Source organism: Arvicanthis niloticus, chromosome 25 (assembly GCF_011762505.2).
Source record: "Arvicanthis niloticus isolate mArvNil1 chromosome 25, mArvNil1.pat.X, whole genome shotgun sequence".
Taxonomy (NCBI): domain Eukaryota; kingdom Metazoa; phylum Chordata; class Mammalia; order Rodentia; family Muridae; genus Arvicanthis; species Arvicanthis niloticus.
Genome location: NC_133433.1, coordinates 34,187,062 through 34,209,416, shown reverse-complemented (window position 1 = coordinate 34,209,416; position 22,355 = coordinate 34,187,062). Strand labels below are relative to the sequence as shown.

The following is a 22,355-nucleotide window of genomic DNA, read 5'->3' as shown; positions in this document are numbered from 1 at the left end:
AAATACCCCCGCTTTTTTTTTTACAAGCCATCCAGGTCCAGTTTATAGTAAAATTCAAAATGATTTGACAAATTAAAAAAATCAGATTAAAATACTATGTGCAATTATGCTTTAATCCAGCTTTCTGAGAACCTCTTCTTTGATATTGTTTTGTTTCATAGCTTATTTTACTTATATTGAAAAGTAAAAAAAACTCAGGTCCTGACATTTAATAGTTGTAAAATTTTTGTTTTCCTTTGTGTCTTAAATCTTCTTGTTTTCATTTAATATATTTCATCAATTCTTTCTAGAATGATAGTTTTGTATTGATCGAAACTTAAATGTGGAGTGTTTTATCTGCTTCCAAGTATGTCAGTAAATAATGTAGGCAGAGTTTCTCTTCTGTTTCACTATAAAACTTGAACTATAAAATGTATGTATAAATGTATAATATGACATTATAATATCATGAATAAGATTATTATAATATAATTGTGACTGATGCTGAAATTGCTAATATGAGTCAAATCTTATGAGTGCCTGCTATACTGGTTGGTGAATTTCTGTCTCTCACATTTATTCAAGCAACTAGGTAAGAAAGATATCCTGGCTAAGCTATTTCATTATTATAATTTATGGAAAAAAGTATAAAATAAAGAACAAAATTCAGTGTTTTACAAAACATAGCTTCTCTTGGTAACCATTTTAAAAAATAAGATGCTCTATTTTATAACCAGAATTTTTCATCTTTATTATTATGACCTGTTTATATTTTGTTTTAACAGAACCCAAAGGAACAAGAAGAGATTTTAGAAGTTATGATAAACCTTGGCAGATGAATGCAAAGAAGCCTAAAAAATCAAAAAGTGACCTGGCTGTATCTAATATTTCTCCTCCATCACCAGATTCTAAATCATGTAAGTTTTTATTTAGGTGTTATTAAATTGGCAAGTCTTTGCAGTCTTGGAAGTAAAGAAAACTTATCAACTGAACTCAAACATTACCATTGTTTTTGGTTATTTGTTAATCCTAATGAATCCACATTGGTCCCAGAATCTACATTGAATTTGATGCACACAACTCTGCTACTTTTTACCTTCTTAAGTGTGTAACTAACTGAGATCTTTGCTTATTCTGTTATTTGAAGAATGTGATCTACATGGAATAAGTCTCTTACATCTTTCTGCCCATTGCAGCAATGGACCTCCTTTAAAGCAGGTCAAGTTTACAGAAAAGCAAAATAAAGTTTTAGAGAAGCCAAAATATTTATATTCTGAATATTGAACCCAAATTAAAAAACAAACAAACCAAAAACAAACAAACAAACAAACAAACAAAGATACAAACTAACAGAAAAACCATTCATCTGATTTCTCTTGGCCCCCCTATTTGTTGCTCATGGTTAGTTTCTATGTTGTTTCTTTGTCCTACTGACCTAAATATCCCTCAGTATCCACTACCTTAGTCGCCATTAGGTTTTTCCAATGCTCTGTCATGATGACCTGTATGGTAGTTTGCTAAGTGTACAGGTTTCTATGAAACCCTTGGTAGCTTTGGAAGACATGAGCTTGAATTTGCCCTTATACAAGAGCTCCCCATACTTATCAAAGAATGAGTGACTGGTTTTTATTACAAGAGAAAAGAAATTTCAGATATATTTAAAATGTTTTTTAAAAGTACTATGTGTAACTGGAAATTGAATGTGGGTGATGGAAATTAACTCTGTATTTAACCTACATAACAATGCACATTAAACCTGCACAGGACTGTAGTGAAGAATATGTGGAATATTGTCCATTGCAGATAGTACATTTTTCTGTTACAGATAATTTATTAAAATTTCAAATTGAATTCTATTATGAGTTGTGGGGAGCCGACAGAAGGCGGCTATCATCCTTGCAGCCATCTTGAGCCATATACCCTGATAAGAGATTTGATTACATTAGCCTGCAACAGCTGAGCACCCTCTGATAACACTCTTGCTTTAGATACCCAGGATTTTCGCTTGGGTGTGTGAGACTTAAAGGTGTGTGACTTAAGGGTGTGATTTAGAGATCAGATTTAGAAAAAAGACCTAAGGGCATGGTTAAAGGCGTGACTTAGAGGCGTGGCTTAGAAGTGAGACATATAAAAGGTGAGAGGCAGACAGAAGAGAGATCAGATAATCAGACACTTCAGAGAAACACTAGGAACAGAGGAATCAGACACTTCAGAAGAGTAAAACTTGGAGGAAGAACTTGGAATTAGACATTAGGCACTTAGCACTTGGAAGAAGAAACTTGGAACTTGGAGGCACTAATTTCAAGCCCTGACCGGAGGACTGGAGCAGCCTGGGGCAGTGCAGACTCTAACAATTTTGCCCCCAAGGCTTTTGGCCATGCTGGTTCCAACATTGACAGAACCTGAGACATTTTGGCCTCCAAACGTGGGCTGGGGCAGCTCAGTCCGCAACAATGAGTCATTGTCACATATTTGATACGAAAAACCATACATATTAAACACTTCAGTCAATATCACAATCAAGATAGCATAAACTTCATTACAGAAATTGCCTCCTGTACTTGCATGAAATATGCTTCAGACCTCTCTCTCTCTCTCTCTCTCTCTCTCTCTCTCTCTCTCTCTTTCTCTCTTTACTTTTTTATTGGATATTTTATTTATTTACATTTTGGATGTTATCCCATTTTACCATCCCTGTCCCATAAATCCTGTACCCCATCCCCCTTCCTCCTCTTTGCTTTTATATCATTTTAATTATATGTAAGTATTAAGGTCAGTTCTGGGTGGAGGAACTAGCAATATAATAGATGGAAATAGTCAAAGAACAAACATGACAATAAACACAAATAATCAAGGAACAAGCAAGGCAAAAAAAAAAAAATCCCGTGATCACTCCTATGATCACTATTTCTAAGGGCTTATCAGGAAGACCAAAATATCTGAGTCTAATTGCCTGTCCTAGCCCAAAGTCATTTTCATGCCTGAAGCCTACTTCTTCACTCTAGCTCAAGATTTATATTCCTGCCTTAAATTCTTTCTTTGTTCTAGCCTAAGATTTAGATTCCTGCCTGAAATTACTTTTTTGTTCTAGCCTAATGTCAGATTCCTGCCTGAATCTCATTTCCTTGTCCTTGGCCAGTGTGAGACTCCTGACAAGCATCCCCAAATGCTCTCCACATCTCCCCCTTTATTATTTCATACATAAGACTGAGCCCGTCTTAGGTCATTCTGAAAAGAATATCTTCCTTACCCATCGTGAAATATCATCATAAGCAATGCACTTCTGTCTTTCGTTGGCAAGGCTCTGTGCAGAATTTTACCCATCCTTGGCTTTCCAGCCTGTTAAATTAATAACTCCGTCTGGGGGTCCATTTTCAGTTTCAAGCCATGTACTTTGGCTGCAAACATGTTGATGTTGTTAAAGACAAGCTTTAACATGATGGACAGGAATAAAAGTATTCCCAGGACAACAAGGTCTAGCATGATCAAGCTATATGTGCCACTCTTAACACTTGACCAAAATCGAAATATTGATCTCATGCCATGGATAATTTTGTCATCATTATCAGCAACATCAAAGCTCAGCAGAACAGCATTCTTTCAGTTCATAATCTCAGTATGCAAAGTTGAAACATCCAGAGAGGTGTTAGAATTATGCCAAATACCCTGCAAATGTCTTTAATCTTTTTCCTAATGACTATCATTGTAAGTTTTAGAAGTAACACAACTCTATTGGTATTTGGCATAACACTCAAGATGGCTCCTTACTCGTAAACTCTGAACCTCCTTTCAATAATTTGAATAGAATAAAGAGAATCAATCGGGTGTTCCAGATGCCTATCTAAATCCTCTTGCATACTCAACACATTAGCAACATTTTTTTGCTAAATTATTTTAAAAAGTAGCTGTCTTAACTTCTTGTGTCAATGCAATTGCAGAAACAGTGATGCTAGCAATTAATGTAATTAAAGCTGTTATACTAGCAATAATCAAGCCCACTACCCTCTTGCTTCTGCTTAAAGCCTGACACAATTCTTCCAGTACTTGAAAGCTTCTTTCAGAAAGCCAAGGTTCTGTAATACTCAAGACAATAAGTCAAATGCTGGTTGATAGACCCTCATAACAGACATGCAGGGTTTCAACACACTAACACAATAAGAATGTATACCATCAATGCAACTTATAATAAATACTGTAGAAGAAACAAAAGTAATTTTAACTTGACAATTAAAAGAGCCTTAACACATGCACTAACACTTGTTTGAAATCCAGATCCTGTCCCAACTTTATCTTGTGCTAATATAACATCATAGAAAACTGCAGCTAACTTACAAATATGTCTCTGAAAATATCCAGATCCAGCCTTCCAAATGAAGTCTTTTATTTCCAATATTGGATTGATTTCTAGACCAGTCCATGATTGAGTCTGAATAACTGGTCACATTTAAGAAAAATGCAAGAGTCATTATAACTTCTCTTTTTGATTCTCTGTCCCACAAGTTCTAAAAACTTGAAGTAAAGCAGCTTATTCCATCTGGTATATAGGAAAGAAAAGGTGGGTCAGGAAAACCTGTATGTGCACTACAGCTTCTTAGTCACTATTGTCAGGGCACTCAGCAAGCTCACAGGTCAGCATTATTCTTTGTTTCAGCATCAGCATGTCTCACCAATCACTTTGGCAGCCACCATGCTCCTTCAGCATCATGCAAAAAAAAAAAAAAAAAAAAAAAAAAAAAAACCCACAAACATGTCCTATTCCCCATATTAGATAACTGATCAAGGCCATGCCATATGCCAATAAGGGGATCCTTCTTTTTCACCTAGGCATAAATATACCTAGTTGTAGGGTGCCATAGACACTCAGCAGAAAGTTCTTACAATCCTGGGCTTATTAAAGCTCCTGGGAGTCCAGCCTCCTCTGGGTTTTGGGGGATTGGGTGCAGAGCTGACACTCAAGGTCTGTTCAGGGCACCAACACAGACCAGAAGATCTCTCTCTTTATCAACACTTTAATTTTTTTAATTTAATTTAATTTGCTTTTACTTATTCACTTTACATCTCATTCACTGAGCCCCCTTCCTGGCCACCCCACCCACAATTCTTTGCCCCTTTCCCATTTTCTTCTCTTCTGAGTGGGTGGGGGCCCTCCTGGGTATCCCTCTACCCTGGCATTTTAAACCTCTTCGAGGCTAGGCGTTTCCACTTCCACTTAACCCAGACAAGGCAGCCCAGCTAGTATAACATATCCCATGTACAGACAATAGGCTTTGGAATAGCCCCGTTCCAGTTGTTCAGGATCCACATGAAAGCCAAGTTAGTTAACTTTGTTGGTTTTCCTGTGTAGTTCCTATTCCCTTTGGGGCCCACAGACTTTTTTCCTATTCTTCCATATGAGTTCCCAAGTTCCATCACTGTTTGGCTGTGGGTGTCTGTATCTGTTTGTGTCAGCTGCTGGGTGGAGCCTCTCAAGGGACAACCTGCTCCTGTCTAAAAGCATAACAGAGTATCATTAATAATGTTTGGGACTGGTGCTTGCCCATAGGATGAATCTCAATTTGGGTAGTCTATTGGTTAGCCAAACCCTTAGTCTTTGTTCCATTCCCTGTGGCTGCATTACTTGTAGACAGGATAAATTTGGGGTTGAAAATTTTGTGGGTAGGTTGGTGTCTTTACTGCTCCACTGGGCTTCCTGTCTGACAAGGGGTGGTCATTTCAGGTTCTATATCCTCAATGTAGTGAGTTATCCTAGGTCTTGGTCTCATCCTGGAGATGCCCCACAACCTCACCCCCATCAGTTTCAGATTTCCATTCATTTTCCTGGCAATCTAGCCATCTCTTCTGTCTTTCCCCATACCTGATCCTAACCCCCACCCCATTCTCTTCCCTATCCTCCTCCATCCCAATTCCCGCCTACTATCTACTTCTTATGGCTATTTTATTCCTCCTTCTAAGTAAGATTCAAGTTTCTTCACTTGGGACTCTCTTCTTGTTTTGCTTCTTTGGATCTGTGAAGTGTAACATGGTACCTATATTTCATGGCTAATATCAACTCCTAAGTAAGTACATACCATGCATGTCATTTTGGGTCTGGATTACCTCACTCAGAATGAGGATTCTCAAGTTCTACTCATTTGCCTGAAAAATTCATGATGTCTTGGTTTTTAGTACCTGAACATTATTCCATAGTGTTAATGTATCACCTTTTTAAATCCATTCCTCAATTGAGGGGCATCTAGGTTATTTTCAGTTTCTGGGTATCAAGAATAAAGCTGCAATGAACATAGTTGAACAAGTGACTTTGTGAGATGTTGGAGCATCTTTGGAGTATATGCCCAGGAGTGGTATAGCTTGGTCTTGAGGTAGAACTATTTCCAGTTTTCTGAGAAAACACTAAATTGATTTCCAAAGTGGTATTCAGCTTCAATAGTTTTGTATATAAAATTAAATCCTAACCATTTTAATATGCAAATTTAATATTTGCACTACTTATATTATGACCAGTAATACTAAGACTGATTCAGTCATGAAGTACAAAGTAGAAAAATGTGATTAAAGAAAAATTTTAGACATGAAATGGACTGTGTCAGGCTTCCCTTTCCATAGTGAATAAGCTGTCTCTATCTTTGTCTGTTATCTCAAATTAAGTCTATAAACCTACAGACTCCCTTTTCTCTGAAGGGACTTGCCTGACACCAAGCACATGCAGACTCTGTGCTCTAAACGGGACACTGCGCAGGCACAGCATGGCTGCCAGTGTGGCAAGCTCATTAGGTTCTTTTCTGTCTTGTTAATTGATTTACAATGTCTAGTTATAGCAAAATGTTATCAAGAGGCTTTTAATGATGATGATGAAATAACAAGCCACCTTCCCAGAAATATGTAAAGATACTGTGTGTGATAACAAAAACCAGTGAATTTAAGTAATTCATGGATACACAATTGCTAAATGTTTTTGAAACAGTTGTTAAAGATGCCATCTCTGAAGCACCATTAACAATAGTGCAAAATAGACAAATAAAAAGTAGGTTTATCAAAATGAGAAATAAAATTATTTATTTTCCCCAAACTGATGCAGAAAAGTGATAGCTACAACAAATAAAAGTAAAGAATAAGTGACCAGTGAGGTAAGTAAGTGGGTAAGCATATTTATAAGAGCCTGGTAGCCTGAGTTTAAACTCCAGAAGCCACATATTGCGAATGGAGAACCAATTCCTACATGGTGTTCTCCATTCTCTATACTGATGCCATGGCAAGAATGCACACGCTTATACAATAAATAAATGAATATAAAAGTCAAATAATAGATTATAAAAAGAGAAAAACATAACATGAAGATAGGGGCTCATGTCCAAATGTCAATAATCACACTAAATAAGCAGATTGAGCCTTCCCATTAAAAAAGCAAATACCACTCTATTTTTGTCCCTGGATTTCCTTTAGTTAGGAACAATTATAGGTCAAAATTTTTGGGATGGGTGGGTGATCCCATTCCTCGACTTGGAGCCATGTCTCTCTACTAGAAGGTTCTCTTCAGCTTCCATCTCTTGAATGTTGGGCATTTTGGTTAATGTCATCCCTATTGGGTCCTGGAAGCCTCTCACAACCCTGGTGTCTGGGACTTTTTAGTGGTTCCTCTGTCTTCTCTGCCCCAGCTTGGGATCCATCTCAGGTTCAGACTCCAAACCTCACACTATTGTTGATGCCAAGGTATGCTTGCAGACAGGAACCTGGCTTGGCTGTTCTCTGAGAGGCTCTGCCAGCACCTGACTGAGACATGCAAATACTCACATCCAACCATTGGACTGAGCCCAGGAACCCCTATGGAAGAGTTAGAGAAAGGGCTAAAGGAGCTGAAGGGGATTGCAACCCCATAGGAAGAAAAACAGTATCAACAAACCAGACCACTCAGAGCTCCCAGGTTCTAAGCCACCAACCAGAGAGCATAAATAAGCTAGTCAGTGACCCCCACTACATATGTTAGCAGAAGACTATCTTGCCTGGCCTTAGTGGAAGGAGATGTGCTTGGTCCTGTGGAGACTTGATGCCCTAGCAAAGGAGGATGCTAGAGGGCTGAGATGGGAGTGGGTGGGTAGAAGAGCACCCTCTTACAGGCAAAGGGGAGGGGTATAGGGTGGGAGCTTGTGGAAGGAGGACAGGAAGAAACACAACATTTGAAATATAATTTTTTAAAAAAGCAAATACTATCAGGCTAGATAAAAAGAACATATATTAAAAGCAAACAAATCAAAAGAAACAGACAAAAAAGAGTTTTAAAGACAAAACATAAAGGAGGCTCCATGGCTGAAGCGATAACACACAAAGTAAAATAAATTTGGAATGAAGACAAGTACCAGAAAATAGGAAATTATCTCATAATAATATCTCATAAAAGTGTTATTGAAGCAAGACAACACAATTCACTGGTATAAATATAACTTATTGCTAGTGTTCTTGCTTGGCATGCACACAAGACACTGGCTTAAATCCCCAGTTCCAAAGAGAGGGAGGGGAGGGGAGGGGAGGGGAGGGGAGGGGAGGGGAGGGGAGGGGAGGGAGAGAGAGAGAGAATTTGTGACACACACGCACGCACACGTGTGTGTGTGTGTGTGTGTGTGTGTGTGTGTGTGTGTGTGTGTATGTGTGTATGTCCTGGAGGCACTATATATCATCAGGAGCAAAGCTCTCAAGAATGTGATGGGAAATTACAGAGCTAAAGGTAGGCTGAGTACATAGAACAGAAACCTAAATAAGATACAGGAAATTTCAACAACACAACCAATTACTTTGAGTTAATTGAGTATGTTCAGAAAGATAAACAATGTGACATGCTGTATTAAAATTTAAAATTTAAACTTCGCATGTGTAAAAATAACTCATGAAATAGGGATGGAAATGAAAAGAAATTAGACAATATTTTGATCTATAAATATATACCTTTAGGGGTGAAAACTAAAGTAGGAACTTAGGAAGACATTTTAATAAAAGTAGCAAAAACCTGGTGATACCAGAATTCATATTAGCAAATTATGATTAAAACAAGAATATGTTGAAAGAAAATTATTAAAAGAAATTGAATTGAAAGGAAAAACAAGAAAAAATAGATCTAGCAGTTGGTTATTTGAAAATATAGATCTAGGAAGACATATAAAATATAAACCACAGCTATTCAAAGATTAAGCATTTTGATCTCATGTGGTAAAAATATTAAAAGGCTATTTAGAAAATACTTTGTATGACCTATGTCAATGGAAATGACAACAGAAATAAAAGATAGAAATTCCTAAAAAGACATCCTCTAAAATTGATTGAAGTAAAATAGAAATATTTAAATTTCTTCTATCAATGAAGGAAACTGAATTCATCTAATAATTTACCACAAAAATACCAAAAGCCAAAATGTCTTCACTGAGATCAAAACATTTGAGGGGGAAAGAAAATTGTGCCAAAGGAACTTGTTGTGAAGAATAGAGAAACATAATGGTTCATATTTCAGCTCATTTTAGGAGACCACTTGACACTATTACTAAAACAGGGTCAGGATGACTGTATTATTCCTTGTCCTGTGGCATGACTAAATACCTGTTAAAAGCAACTTAAAACAGAAAGCTTTCATTTTGGTTCACAGTTTATCATGTAAGGGAAGTAATGGCAGCTGGTCATGAGGTAGCAACTAGTCATAAGGCATCCTGAAAAGGGTGCAGGGAAGGATGGATGCTTTTACTTCACTAGCTTTCTCTTCCAATCTAATAGGTGTAATGCTCAAATCTTTTCTCTCAAAGTAAATAGCCAGGATTTGCTATGAGACTGTGAGTTTTCAACTCCATCTTGCCAGGATTTAGTACCATTAAGGAATTAAACTATTAAAGCTCTGTAAATACATTCTATCTCACACACACACACACACACACACACACACACACACACACACACATACACACACACACCAGGGCATGTTTTATAATCTCCTAGGCATTTATCAATTACAAATTGACAAAATTAACTATTACAGGCATAAAGATTTTTATCAAATATCACAGCAAAAGAGTAATAAGTTGTCATATTTGTTTCATCTAGGAAATGGAAGGTTTGTGTAATATGCCAAAATTAATTTATGTCATTTACTTTAAACTAAAAATGAGCAGATTAAGAAAAAATACACAGTCTTTTCAAAGGTGGGAGCATTTGACAAAATATAACCATTATGATCAAAACTCCCATTAAAATAGTAATAAAGTCCGCTATCATCATCATAAGAAGTGATTTTTAATTCTGAATCCTGCTTTTCCGGTGTGATGGGGTGTCCAGGACTTGCTATGGTGGAAGAACTGGGTTCTGATGATGCCAGGTATCCTTGGTTTCTCTCTCTCTCTCTCTCTGTCGGTCTGTCTCTCTCTCTCTCTCTCCTCTTTCTGTCTCCCACTTGTTATAGTGTGTTATTTCTTAAGTACATCCATTGTTACATCTTGAGTTCTTTTCTGTAAGTGGTGGGGACAGAACCCCAATTTCATTCCTTTATGTGTGTATATCCAATTGTCTTAGTATCATTTGCTGAAAATATTCTTTCCTCAGTGTGTAATCTCAGTCCTTGTTGAACACCAGGTGCACATGAATATGAGGGTGATTTTATTCTTTGTTAATGCCATTTTGTTTTATTAAATTGTATACTCGTAGTTTTCTTAGTACCATGTTGTTTTTTTAAATTGGGAATTATGAACATGTGAATTTATCTTTTTATTCTTTAGAAATTATTTTAGATGCTCTTTACTCTTTACATTTTAGATAGCCTTTTAAAAGTAGTTTTCCTTTCTGAACAAAACCAATCAGATTTTGATACTAATATCACTAAATGAATAGATTACCTTGGGGAAGTGTTGTATTTAAAAGCAGGAAGTTTCTATACCATTAATGGGAAACATCATTTCACTTTTTTAGGTCATCGTTAATTATTTTCATTATGTTTTGACTGATTTTGGTGTAAATGTTAAATTGAACCTTAAATAGTCTATTCTTTTAAGCTCTAACACTCATGGAACTGTCTTTTTTGTTTTTCTTCTGATTTTTTTTGCTAGTGTGTAGAGACAAATTGTCTTTTTGGTGTTGATTTTTATAAGTGCGCGAGCTTACTTACCTGTCCAATGTCACCTTACACGGCCATGAAGAATTAAATATGGTAGCAATTACCAGGCAGTACAGTTGTAGCTGCTGGGATACTATGACATATACTTTACAGCTTTCACAGTTAATGTCCATAGCCAGTTGTCCTGCCAAGCTTCCCTGCTTCCTGGACTAATTTCTTCATCAGAATCATTGTTGCTAGGCACACTCTCTTCTTCATGGCTCGAAAACTCTGTCACCCTGTTCTCTTCCTTTTCTTCAAGCAGAGCCTCTGGAGACATTTTGGAAGTATTTGTCTATCTTCCAGAGTTCCAACCAGTCTTTAAGATATCCACAACTGCTTTTCAGCACTCTGAAGAAAAAGCACAAACATAACCTCAGCCCCAATAAACTCTTGAAGCCTTTCTGTTGGCCAGACATAAGTTCACTCCAAAAGACATGACCTTTTAGGAGGGGCTGAAAAATGTTCGGCATTAGTAAGGCCATATTCACTCAAACTGAAAAAAAAATAAACTGTACAAATAATATGAGGGTAGCCACAGTTCTCTTACACCCCTCCTTAGTTTTAAATGTTTCTTGTCCAATAGCTCTTTCCAGAGAAGATTGGCAGAGGATTACCTGAAATGCCTGTGATGTGGCTTATATCAAACTGTTGGCAACATTTTTTTAAAAGTCTTAGTAGTGTATTTGTAAGAAATGTTAGTTTTTAATATATTTTGCAATGGTATAAAATAGTAAAAGCCAGTGCTAAGTCATCTAAAGTATTAACAAAGATTTGTTTTTAATTAATGAATACAAAAATAAAGGGTTAATCCAATCTTTACTTTTTTAATCAGAACTTTTAATATTTTATTTCAATATACAAATTATGACAAATTAAAATAGCATCTATCTAATGTATAGTAAAAGGAAGAGAATACAGCTTTTTAACTCTCTTTCAAGTTGTAGCAACAATCATTTGATATTAAGTAGAACTATTTGCCTTTATTCATTTTGTTGTTGTTGTTGCTGCTACTGCTGTTCAATGGCTGCCAATAGTTGAGGCACTGTATACCCTTGGAGGGCTGTAGCCAGAGTTAACTCTTGAGGATATGAAGGTCCAACATTAGCTCAAAGACGGACATAATTATTAACATCTCCTTGTTTTCTAAGGAGACTGATGGCAGTCTGGCATTAGCATTCTCAAATACCAGTTGTCTAACCATTACCATTCCAGCATCCCCATCAACTGTCAGGTGACTGCCTGCCTGCCTGAAAACCATGAGAAACAAAACCGTGGCATCCACATCAGTGTCTACCTTTGGTGACTGTACATGGGATGGATACCCACGTGGAATAGTGATATTGCTTGTCAGGTCCCTGTCTAATTGCAGAAAGTTTCTCTCCCACCCCCACCCCCTAGAATCCAGTGATGTATGCCATCTATTTAAAGCCAAAGCACTGATATACCCATGAGCCTCTGGGAGGGGGATATGTGATCTGTCATTGGGCACCATTATATACGCCTTATCCTATTACACTTCAAAAGTATGAGCACACGATTTTGTTGGTTTCTAATAGCTTTGTCCTGACATATTTGTGAAGTCATCCACAGTAAATATTCACTTTTAGACAAGCTTTTGCTTCTGATCCTCCAACCAGAGGAAAGAAGAGTTTCCCAAAACACAGAATCAGGGACAGACAGTGTAAAAGGATCAATTGGTCCACACTTAGCCTGCTTGAAATCCTTAAGAGTTTTAAATGGATTGAGAATCAGTTTCTAACTCTTTGTGATAGGTTTTTAGGATCAGGCATTTTATTTACTAGAAAAAGAAACAAATCCCTTCATGTCTCCTCCCATCTCCTGGGCACTATGCAGAGGCTCTTGCATTAGAGACCTGTACTGTGACTTGTAAGGAACTAATGCTCTTATCAGGGAAATGAGAAAGTTTCTTTAATAATCTCAGTAAGAGATGAAGTGAATCAGCAAAAAAGTTTCCATGCTATCAGAAACTGCACTAGGTGGCTGGGTTTTAAGAGAAGAAATTGGAGCTGGTGGTGAGGGAGCAAACTCAGCAGGAGGAGAACTCTCAACCTCATCAGAGAGAGAGAGAGAGAGAGAGAGAGAGAGAGAGAGAGAGAGAGAGAGAGAGAGAATCTTCAGGTTCTAATTTTTCTTCAGTCCCCCAGTATTAGTTCTTAGTTCTGCTTTTCTGTGATCATTTTAGCTGTTACTTTTATTTATTATTTTATTTCTTTTTAAAGATGAAAAGAATCTCTAGGAATGTTTTCTGGTCTCCTTGCATATAATTCTTCCTGAAGTATTCTTCCTAACCGGGAAGTTCTGGGATTCAGAGATCCCTTTTCAGGGAAAACAGGCTGAAGATAAACAAGAAGCTCTAGTAATTACATCAACTGTTGGTGTCCCACTTTAATTTCTTCCTCCAGTTTGCAGCATTTCTGCAAACAAATGTCACTCCTCAGACCCTACCTGTCTCATATTTTTACAGTGGATGTCCCTGCCTTATTGTACTTCTGTGTGTATGGTTCCCAGAAGTTCCTCACCTTTGACCTTTGACCTTTCTTCTGAAATCTTTATATTTCAGGTACCTGTTTCTGGCATCTCCCATTAGCACCTGGGCTTGCTTACCAGGCCAAGGTCACCTGACATGGTCATGAGGAAGTAAACAAGGACAGCTAGAGGGGCTGCAGCAAGACTGAGGCTCTGACAGTTGTACTGCAAGCAATCAGACTTTGTAAATATTACTTAGAAACAGAATAGAGTGGAAATTGCCACAATTTATTTCCTAAATCTTTGCCGAATAGACTTATTAGTGTTAGCCTTATGTGTATGTGTGGATTCTTATGACTTTTTAAATATAAAATCACTCCCATCTTCAGACACTGATAGCTTTACTTCATTTCCAGTTGGAGTGCTTTCCTATTTCTTTTTACTTAGTTTCTATAGCTAGAAATTCCCATGCAAAATTGTCTAGAGGTGGCAAAAATCAGTCAGGAGTCTCTGCTTGTTATTGTCTAAAAGAGACTCCTCCAGCCTCACATCATCCAGTATGGTAATGTACTGTGATAGTCTCCTATTTTTGAGGATCTCCTCTTTAAACCCCAGCTTGTAAAATTCTTTTCATAAAAATGTATTCAAAATTCCATCTCTTTTGGAGACTGTGTAATTATTCATTTGTATTCTATCAATATAGTATTTTTTATTGATTCCTTTCTTGTGTTAAACCACCCTTGGATTCTTTTGGTGTACAATTTACTGCTGTATTTGGCTTGGTACTAAGTTGCTAAGGATTTCTGCATGTTTCCATCAAATACATTGGAGTGAAATTGTTGTCTTTGCTGATAGGGAAGCTGGTCTCCTAGGATGAGGTAGAGAGTGTTCAGTATTTTCAATTTTCTCAAACAATAAGAACACTTTGTTGTTAATTAGTTTATACAACTGTGAGAGAATCTTTCTTGGGATAGATTGTTTTGGACCAATTGTTGAGGGTTTTGTTGTTGTTTGTTTTATTGTTTTTGTTTTTGGTATTTTTTTTTTTTTTTTTTGGAGAGGTGGTTTCTGAGTCAATGTCTTTACTGCTCAGATCTACAAGAAATTCTCCAGACACTCTTTTTCTTTCATGTTTGAGTGTGTTTTAGTGTTTTTATGAGTTCCAAGGATTTTCTTTTTAATCTATATTATCCAACTTTCTTCTTTAGGGTCCATAAGAATGTCTCACTTAGATTTCTGACCTTAATAATGTGAGTCTTCAATTCCTTCTTCATCACCTTTGCTATAGATTTGTTATTTTTTAAATCCTAATAAATTGATTTTTAGCTTTTTTACCTTTATCATTTTCAGACTTTTGTTTAATTTTTCTCAGTTCTAATAATTATTATTTCCACCTTCTCCAAGATTGGGCATGGTTTGTTCTTCTTTTTCTACTTAACTTTATTTTTAATTAGGGGACAAAATTGGAGTACACATTAAAAGGTCCTCTTTGGATGTGAGCACACAGCTATGGATCCCAATTTATACACTCCTCTCTACACACTCCAGGGCATTAGAATATACGTCATCTGCATAGAGTCTATTCTTCACTTTCTCTTGAATTATTTGTCTTCTGGTTGTATTTAACTCACTTGTGCAGTTCTGCTTTGATTCCTGTTATTCTATCATGGTCAGAGAACATATTCTTGAAGATTTTGATTTTTTTTTTACATTTGTTGATATTTCTTCAGCTGTCTTACACATAATCTCTACTAAGGAGTGTCTTCACCCCAGCAAAGGATACTCACTTCTGCCATGGTTCTGTCTGCTTGCTCTAATTTAATCTAGTGTTGAAGTCTGCCTTATTCTTACCGATTTCTCTCCAGGATTCTAAGTATTTTATAGATAAAAACATTATATTCTCCATTTTTTATTTTAGTGCTATATTTTTTAAATTCTATAAGTTTTGAGACTGAGGACAGGCATGTTACTCTTATAATACTTCTTCCGCTTCCTTTCTCCTTTGGGGATTACACTTATATTTTGGTGTTCCAGATAGATGAATGAAAGTGTGGTGTGTGTATTGTTTTGGAAACGAGGCTTGAGAGGTGTAAATCATCTCCGTGGGTGATTCAATAGGTGAGAACTACATCCTAGTAAAGATCAAGATGCTGTGGTGTGCTACTGCATAGTAGTCTTATCACAGGTGACAATGCAGTGTGCATTTTATAAAGCCTGGAGAAAGCTTTTGTGTGTTACAAAACATCAGGAAATAATAAATATAAGGCACAGATGTATCCACCTTTTTAAAACATGCATAACATGTATGTCTATGAAAATCATGCAGTATTCCATAAATACATGATATTTTGTGTTTTTCTAAATATAATTGAGTAAGAGACAAGAAGGCATAGTGGGTGGGCATGTCAGTACTAACTTCTGGATGAAAATCCTGGGCTCTCTTCTGTAGAGATTCGTTAGTGGCTGAGTTCTCATTTTGTCTTAAAAGAATTTGAACAACTGGTTCTGAAAAATTCAAAAGGGACTATACTCGCATAGTAGAGGGTCCATTGCAGGTCCTCCTCTGACATCTGTGACCTTACCATTAGCCCTGGATGGATGGATGGATGGATGGATGGATGGATGGATGGATGAATAGGTGGACAGATGGATGGGTTTCCAGTACCAGGGATGATTTTTCTCTTATTGAGCAGGTCTTTCATTCAGTTAGAGAACTGCTGACTATCAGTAAGGTGTGTTGAGAGTGGAAGAAATAGTCTTTCCCAGAGAAGAGCCCCTCAATTGTTTATTTACTATCAGATTGTCAGCCCTTTGTATATTATATACATACAAGTAACAATAGTGGCCTAAACTGGCTATATTTATATATTAAAGAAAACAGCATATATATTACATTTATATATAAACAATTTATATATTAAGGGAAAGGGGCTATACATTTGTGAGGGGGGAATAGAATGGTACATGGGGGCGTGGAGGAAGGAAAGGGGAGGAGAAATGATGTAATTATACTTACAATGTCAAAAAATAAAAATATTAGTAAAAAGACAAAAATATGAGGAATAAAGTTTTAAACTCATGGACATAAACAATTAATGGAAGTCAAGTGAGTTAGAATTTGATTAATGTAAGGAATTGTTCAAAAATCGCCCCTGCTCAGTCAGCAGTGTGGCTGTTAAGTGACATGGAGGCCTTGTTATGGGAAAATAAAGAAAGGGAAGTCCACCTGTGCTGGACTGAGCTTGCTCTTAAGTGTTCTCAAATTCTGTCATCATCTCCTCTGGCTCGTATTATTTTGAGACGCTCTTCAGAAGTTCTCCGTTTCAGCTGAGGGAATTTTCTAAGATGCAATTTTACTGTAGCACTGAGTTCTAAAATTAAGTAAAACCTTAATAATGTTTCCATCTCCCAGAAACCTCCAGCAATGCTCTCATCCAAGGCTGCTTGCTGGACTAATGACTTTCCAAGCCTTTCTGATACTTAACAGAACAGCTACTGAAACTGGAAGCATAGCCAACCTGCCCATCATCATAAGGCAAACACAGTCATTCTGAAATTGGTTCCAATGCTAAGCCATTATATTCATGAATCACCACAGGCTACAGATACAAAAATGGAGCTGATATCAGTTTCTCTGTAAAGTCTCAAGGGAAACTTTTGGTGGTATGTGAGGCACCTCAAACCCAATACCTTAAAGGGTGTGTGTAGATTCTTATGATCTGGGGTCTTCTGCTGCTCTCACCTGAGCTTGCTAACCTGGAGCATTCAGAAGAATGCTGTCTGGACATGAACTTGGAGTATTTGTGGTTTTATTCTACTTCTTTCTAAATTGAAAGGAAACGCCTTGATGATTCATAATTTTATAGGAAATTAGGTGACATGGTGATACAAACTGAAGATCAGTTTGTATCACTGAATTTTGAATAATAAAAATTATTCAAAGCAGGTTAATGAATGTGGTCATCAAGATTTCAGCTGAGACGCTTTCTCATGCCTATAAAGTAGATTTGTAATGTGGTGCTATCATTCTTCCTTCCCAACTCTATCTGGAATCAATCTTAACGTTTATTTTAATGTTTATTTTAGCTTCTTCGTCTGAGCATGTAAGGTTCTAACACTGCCCTTAGTCTTTTAAACTTGAGGTCATCTGCTGGTCTTTTTCACACCTTACTCTGTACATATCAGCTCTTATCTTGACAGCATAGGGATATGATTACTTCAAATGCTGCTTTAAGATGTGTTCTGCAACACAGTTGTTATAACTTTATTAATTAATGTTTTATCACCTAGCCAGAATTAGTATTATTTTTAGAATAATTAATGTTCTCTTCACTGTTTAAGTTGCTTCCTCTGTATTCATTCAAGCCCTGCTGAGAGTGTTTTTTAATATGATCTAATTCATCCTCTCTTTTGTGCCATGTTATTTTTTTTTCTTTTATGTCATTTGAGACACTAGGAAGGCCTTCTCCTGTAGCCCTTTGCTTTTTCCTCCATTCTCAATTTGTTCCCTCACAAAAAAATTTCAACTGTATGTTGGTATCATCCTTCATTGTCATATCAGGAGATTTCCCTCTTTCTCTTTCTTTTAAAATCCACCCATTCCTGACTCTCAGGTCTTTTAGGATTTTGATTTGTTTCTTCATTGTGCTGGAGAGCACACGCATGGAAACTTTCTTGGAAAGAGTGTTTATGACAGAAATTCCCAAGAACTTTATGTATATCCATTGGATGTAGGGTTGTTAGAAAAAATTGAATTAGAAGTAACTTTCTGTTGGACTTTTTAAAGGAATTGTTCTTTTGTCTAGGACAGATACTCCTGTTGAGACATGTATTGTTGGTGTGATTCTCATGTTTGTCCTCCAAAACTTTTATTATCATGTTTTTTTCTGACATTGTATAAAAATTTGAAATAACAAAAGTTGTCTTTTGCTGGACCTTAGAATTTTCCTCCTCAAATCTGAAAAACAATGAAGTTTTCATGTTTCATTGATTTGACCTGGTCTCCCCTGAGTTGACAATTGATCTAACATGATGATCCTTAAATTGACAATTTCATATTTAAATAGAAGGGAGTGCCCACTCCCTCTGTAGCCCACTCTCTGTAGCCCACTTCCTGGGGATATAAATCTCCTTTTTCTCTACTTTGTTAAATCCCATTAGTGCTCATCACCCTATTCTATGTCTTATTAGAAAGAAGTGTTGCCCAATAACTTCTCCATGCCTATTTTATTTTTGGAAAGGAACAACAATTCCTAACTGCAAAATAATTTTAATGGGTACTTGGGCGAAATGATGGTTTGTGTATAAACATTCAGTCTTGTAGTTTTAGAAGATATACAAATGGCATCTTAAGCATGGTTTGCTAGTTGCTGCTGCTAAGGTTAGTAAATATTTGTAGGCTGATAGCATTATACAGAATAAACATTTCCCTAGTGTTTCCCCTTAAGTCATAGAAGTCATTAGATTTAAATTAGCACTCCAGTTTTCCTTTTTCCATAATCCAGCCATATTTTCTTCTATTTATTGAGTTCAAACATTTTCTTCAGACCGAATTTTAAGTCTCCTTGTTGTTTACTCATGAGAAGACCATCTGAAGCTTGACCATTTTTATCTTGTGTATTGATTTTGGTGCAGTGTGGCACAAATGATAAATGGTGAGTTTGTATCATTGTACACCGTGTACAACATGCTTATGAAATAACCATTTCTTTTAAACATAGTGCCAAGGTCAGTAGACCATCCTAAGTGGACCTGGCGGACTAAACCACAAAGCCGTGATTTTGATGAATTGAACCACATCCTTCAAGAGAGCAAGAAGTTGGGGAAAGCCCTTGAGAATCTCTCTCGAAGTAAGTTCATTTTCTTGACAATAATTGAAATCCAGAGCCGATGTTAAAGTAGGAACCTCCACCACTATTGTCAATGATCCATTTCTGGGATCCTCATTATCATTCTGCAAGGCCAAGGAGTATAAAGGGAATGAGCCTTGAAAAGAGGTTTGACTGTGCTGTGGCACAGATCTGTTACCAGGCAGGAGAGCAGGAGCTATAGGACCTCTTGGAGCATCTGGACTCTGATGATCTGCACAGTGTCTGTCACATAACTCAAATGTTCATCTAGTGCCATCCTCTTCAGTCTTCTATGTTGAAAAGTACTGTTTTGTCCATTTGCACTAGGAAGCACTTCTTTCACCTTAATAGAGATAATGTTTATTAGATTCTTGCAGGGCAGTAACTGGACCAAATTCTTCTTAAATTCCTTTCAGAGCTGAGCATGGTGTCATGTAACTTCCTTTTCACCCAAAAGTCATATCTATACTCTGAGGGGACAGCATAGAGATTTCTGTGTCATCCACAAGGTGATGTCCACATATAAATCACTTTCCTTCCGTGGGATGTTCCTCTCATCACCAAAGAACAGTGTCACTGTGGCTCTCCGGGGAAGGGTGAGGTTGTGAGATAAGAAGATCTTCAGGCAGAAACTTTTCAGTCAGTACCACTGTCACTGCATCAGCAATCTAACAAGCATCTTTTGATTCTGTGCCTTGGTGAATGTGTACTGAATTTGTAGATGTGCATGCATTCATTATGATTTTAGAAACAAACTCACCGGTATTCTTCATTGTTTGCATAGGTGTTTCTTTTGTTTCTTTCCCTCCCCTTTCTCTCTCTCAAGTGATTGGGGCTGTAGCAGTTTCTGGATTATTTACAAACATGAACTAAAAGAAGGATGACCAAAGAACATGACTGATTCTTATACATGTCCATCAAACTATGTCCTTTAAAACAAGCCAATGGCCAAGCATATGCCTTATTGTTCATTCTGGGTTCCTATCTCGTCTTCACCAAACTGTTACCTAAAGGAATACGACACTATTTAATGATGTATGTTACTGTAGTGGAAGTGTCAGTTTGTACTGTGCCGGGTAACAAGGCAACATGGGCTGGTAAATTTCATACTCATAGAACGCACTTCTCACAGTTCTGAATGTTGGGAAGTTCAAGATCAAGGCCCTGGCTAATCTTTGTTTAGTGAAGTTCATTTGTTGTTGTTATTGTTTGTTTGTTTGTCTGTCTGTCTGTTTATCTGATTTTTATAGGTAGTGGCTTTTTTGCATATCCTTGTCTGGTAGAGGGGCCAGGCAGCGCTGTGGGGTCTTTTCTATGTACACTAATACCATCAATGACAGGAGACTTTGTGCCATAATCATCTCTTGGACCTCTCCCCTTAACGTCGTAACATTGAAGTTCAGGCTTTAACATATGTATTCGAGGAGGTCACAAACATTTACACATGCACACAAGTAGACCACACAACTGAGTTCTGCTGTCCAAAGCCTGAGGTGGGCTTCTTTAATGTATCAGGATAATATGGAGAAGCAGTAGCCACTGAAACTGCCAGCAGCAGAGTAGAGGGGAGGCATCTGTTTGGTAATTTACTTCTTCTTATAGGGCACAGTGGAACATCTCTCTGAAGCTTCACCTTCTTCCAAAAGGTGTGCCTGCTTAGGTCAAGTTCACAAAAGTTATTCTCTTTCCCTGCTTGCTCAAAGTCCATAGGACAGTGTTCTCACCAAGAGGCACATATCTGTTTACACTCATTAGTCCTACTTGTAATCAGGGGAGAGAGATACTGGACTAGCATGAATACTGGGAACTGTTTTATTATTCTGCCTAACAGAGCTACTTACCAGCCTACAGCATGCTTATCTATGTTCAATGCAATAGAAATGCAAAATAAGTCACACACATGAGTTTCTATTTTCAATCAGGTACATTAAAGAAGATTAAAACAATTGCATGAAGTTAATTTTAATGAAATATTCACCCTAATGTGTACCTTATCAATATGTTCCATGTAAAATGATGACTGAGATCTATTATCTTCACTTTTGAGTTCTCAGTCCTCAAATGTTAGTGTATTTCTAGTGTTCGGTCTCCACACTCGAATGCTAAGAACACACACAGAAAGCTCCCTCTTAAGTTTTAACGAACTCCAGACACTCTCAGCTTTCCTTAGCATTTCACATACAGTGTCCAAAAAGAATAGCTAGTGTCTAAAGTCTCCACTGCGTCGGCTTCCTTCCACTCTTTAAGGTATCAGTGACTCTGTTGAAGTTACTTTCGATAGCATCACCTGTTGACTTCAGCTGCTCAAGAGAATGATATGATTTGTGATCTTCTTCCAATGAAACTTCTCCAGTAATTTTCAATTGTTCAAAGATTTCTCTTTGACCTTTCTGACCTCTGACCTTTGGAGAGCTGGCAGACACTTGACCTGCATTGGATGCCCTCACCGCGTCTCTTGTAGGTCTTCTATGGGAATCCTTGTATCCTGCGGTTCACCCTTTGAATCTGCTCTTTACTCTCTGGACAGCTCATCCTTTCTCATGATTTATTCATCACTCCCAAACATCTAGCTCAAATGTGTTTATTTCATACCCAGATTTTTTCCATGGGCTTTTATAGACGTAAATTCTTGACATATATCTCCAGTCATCTATCCCACATTACACTCAATATATGTAAAGGGAATGCAACTTCCCTTTGGCTCAGTTGGTACTACTTTAGCCCATCCACCTTTCATATATTTATTCTCTTTCTTTCTTAGATTCCCCATCATAACTAAGTTTCTAAATGTTGCTCACTTTTCCTTTTATATATGTTTTGAATTTGGTTTATTTCTCTGCTTTTATCAGAACCTTGTAGCTTATACCTTAATATTATTGAATAGTCAATAATAAGGCTGGGCAGCCCAGTTTCTCCATGAA

General features: G+C 37.1%; 1 protein-coding gene across 8 annotated transcripts in view; it reads left to right on the top strand.

Moving 5' to 3' along the window:
* The window catches only part of C25H8orf34 (chromosome 25 C8orf34 homolog), a 394,450-nt gene that overhangs the window by 91,558 nt on the left and 280,537 nt on the right, over positions 1 to 22,355 (top strand). For 6 of the 8 annotated variants that reach the window (XM_076924363.1, XM_076924361.1, XM_076924362.1 and 3 more), the window contains exons 3-4: positions 765 to 896; positions 19,306 to 19,434. In XM_076924363.1, the coding sequence (XP_076780478.1) occupies positions 765 to 896; positions 19,306 to 19,434 (261 nt within the window). The remainder of the gene's footprint in view (positions 1 to 764; positions 897 to 19,305; positions 19,435 to 22,355) is intronic. The other 2 variants (XM_076924364.1, XM_076924367.1) reach the window with 1 other exon arrangement.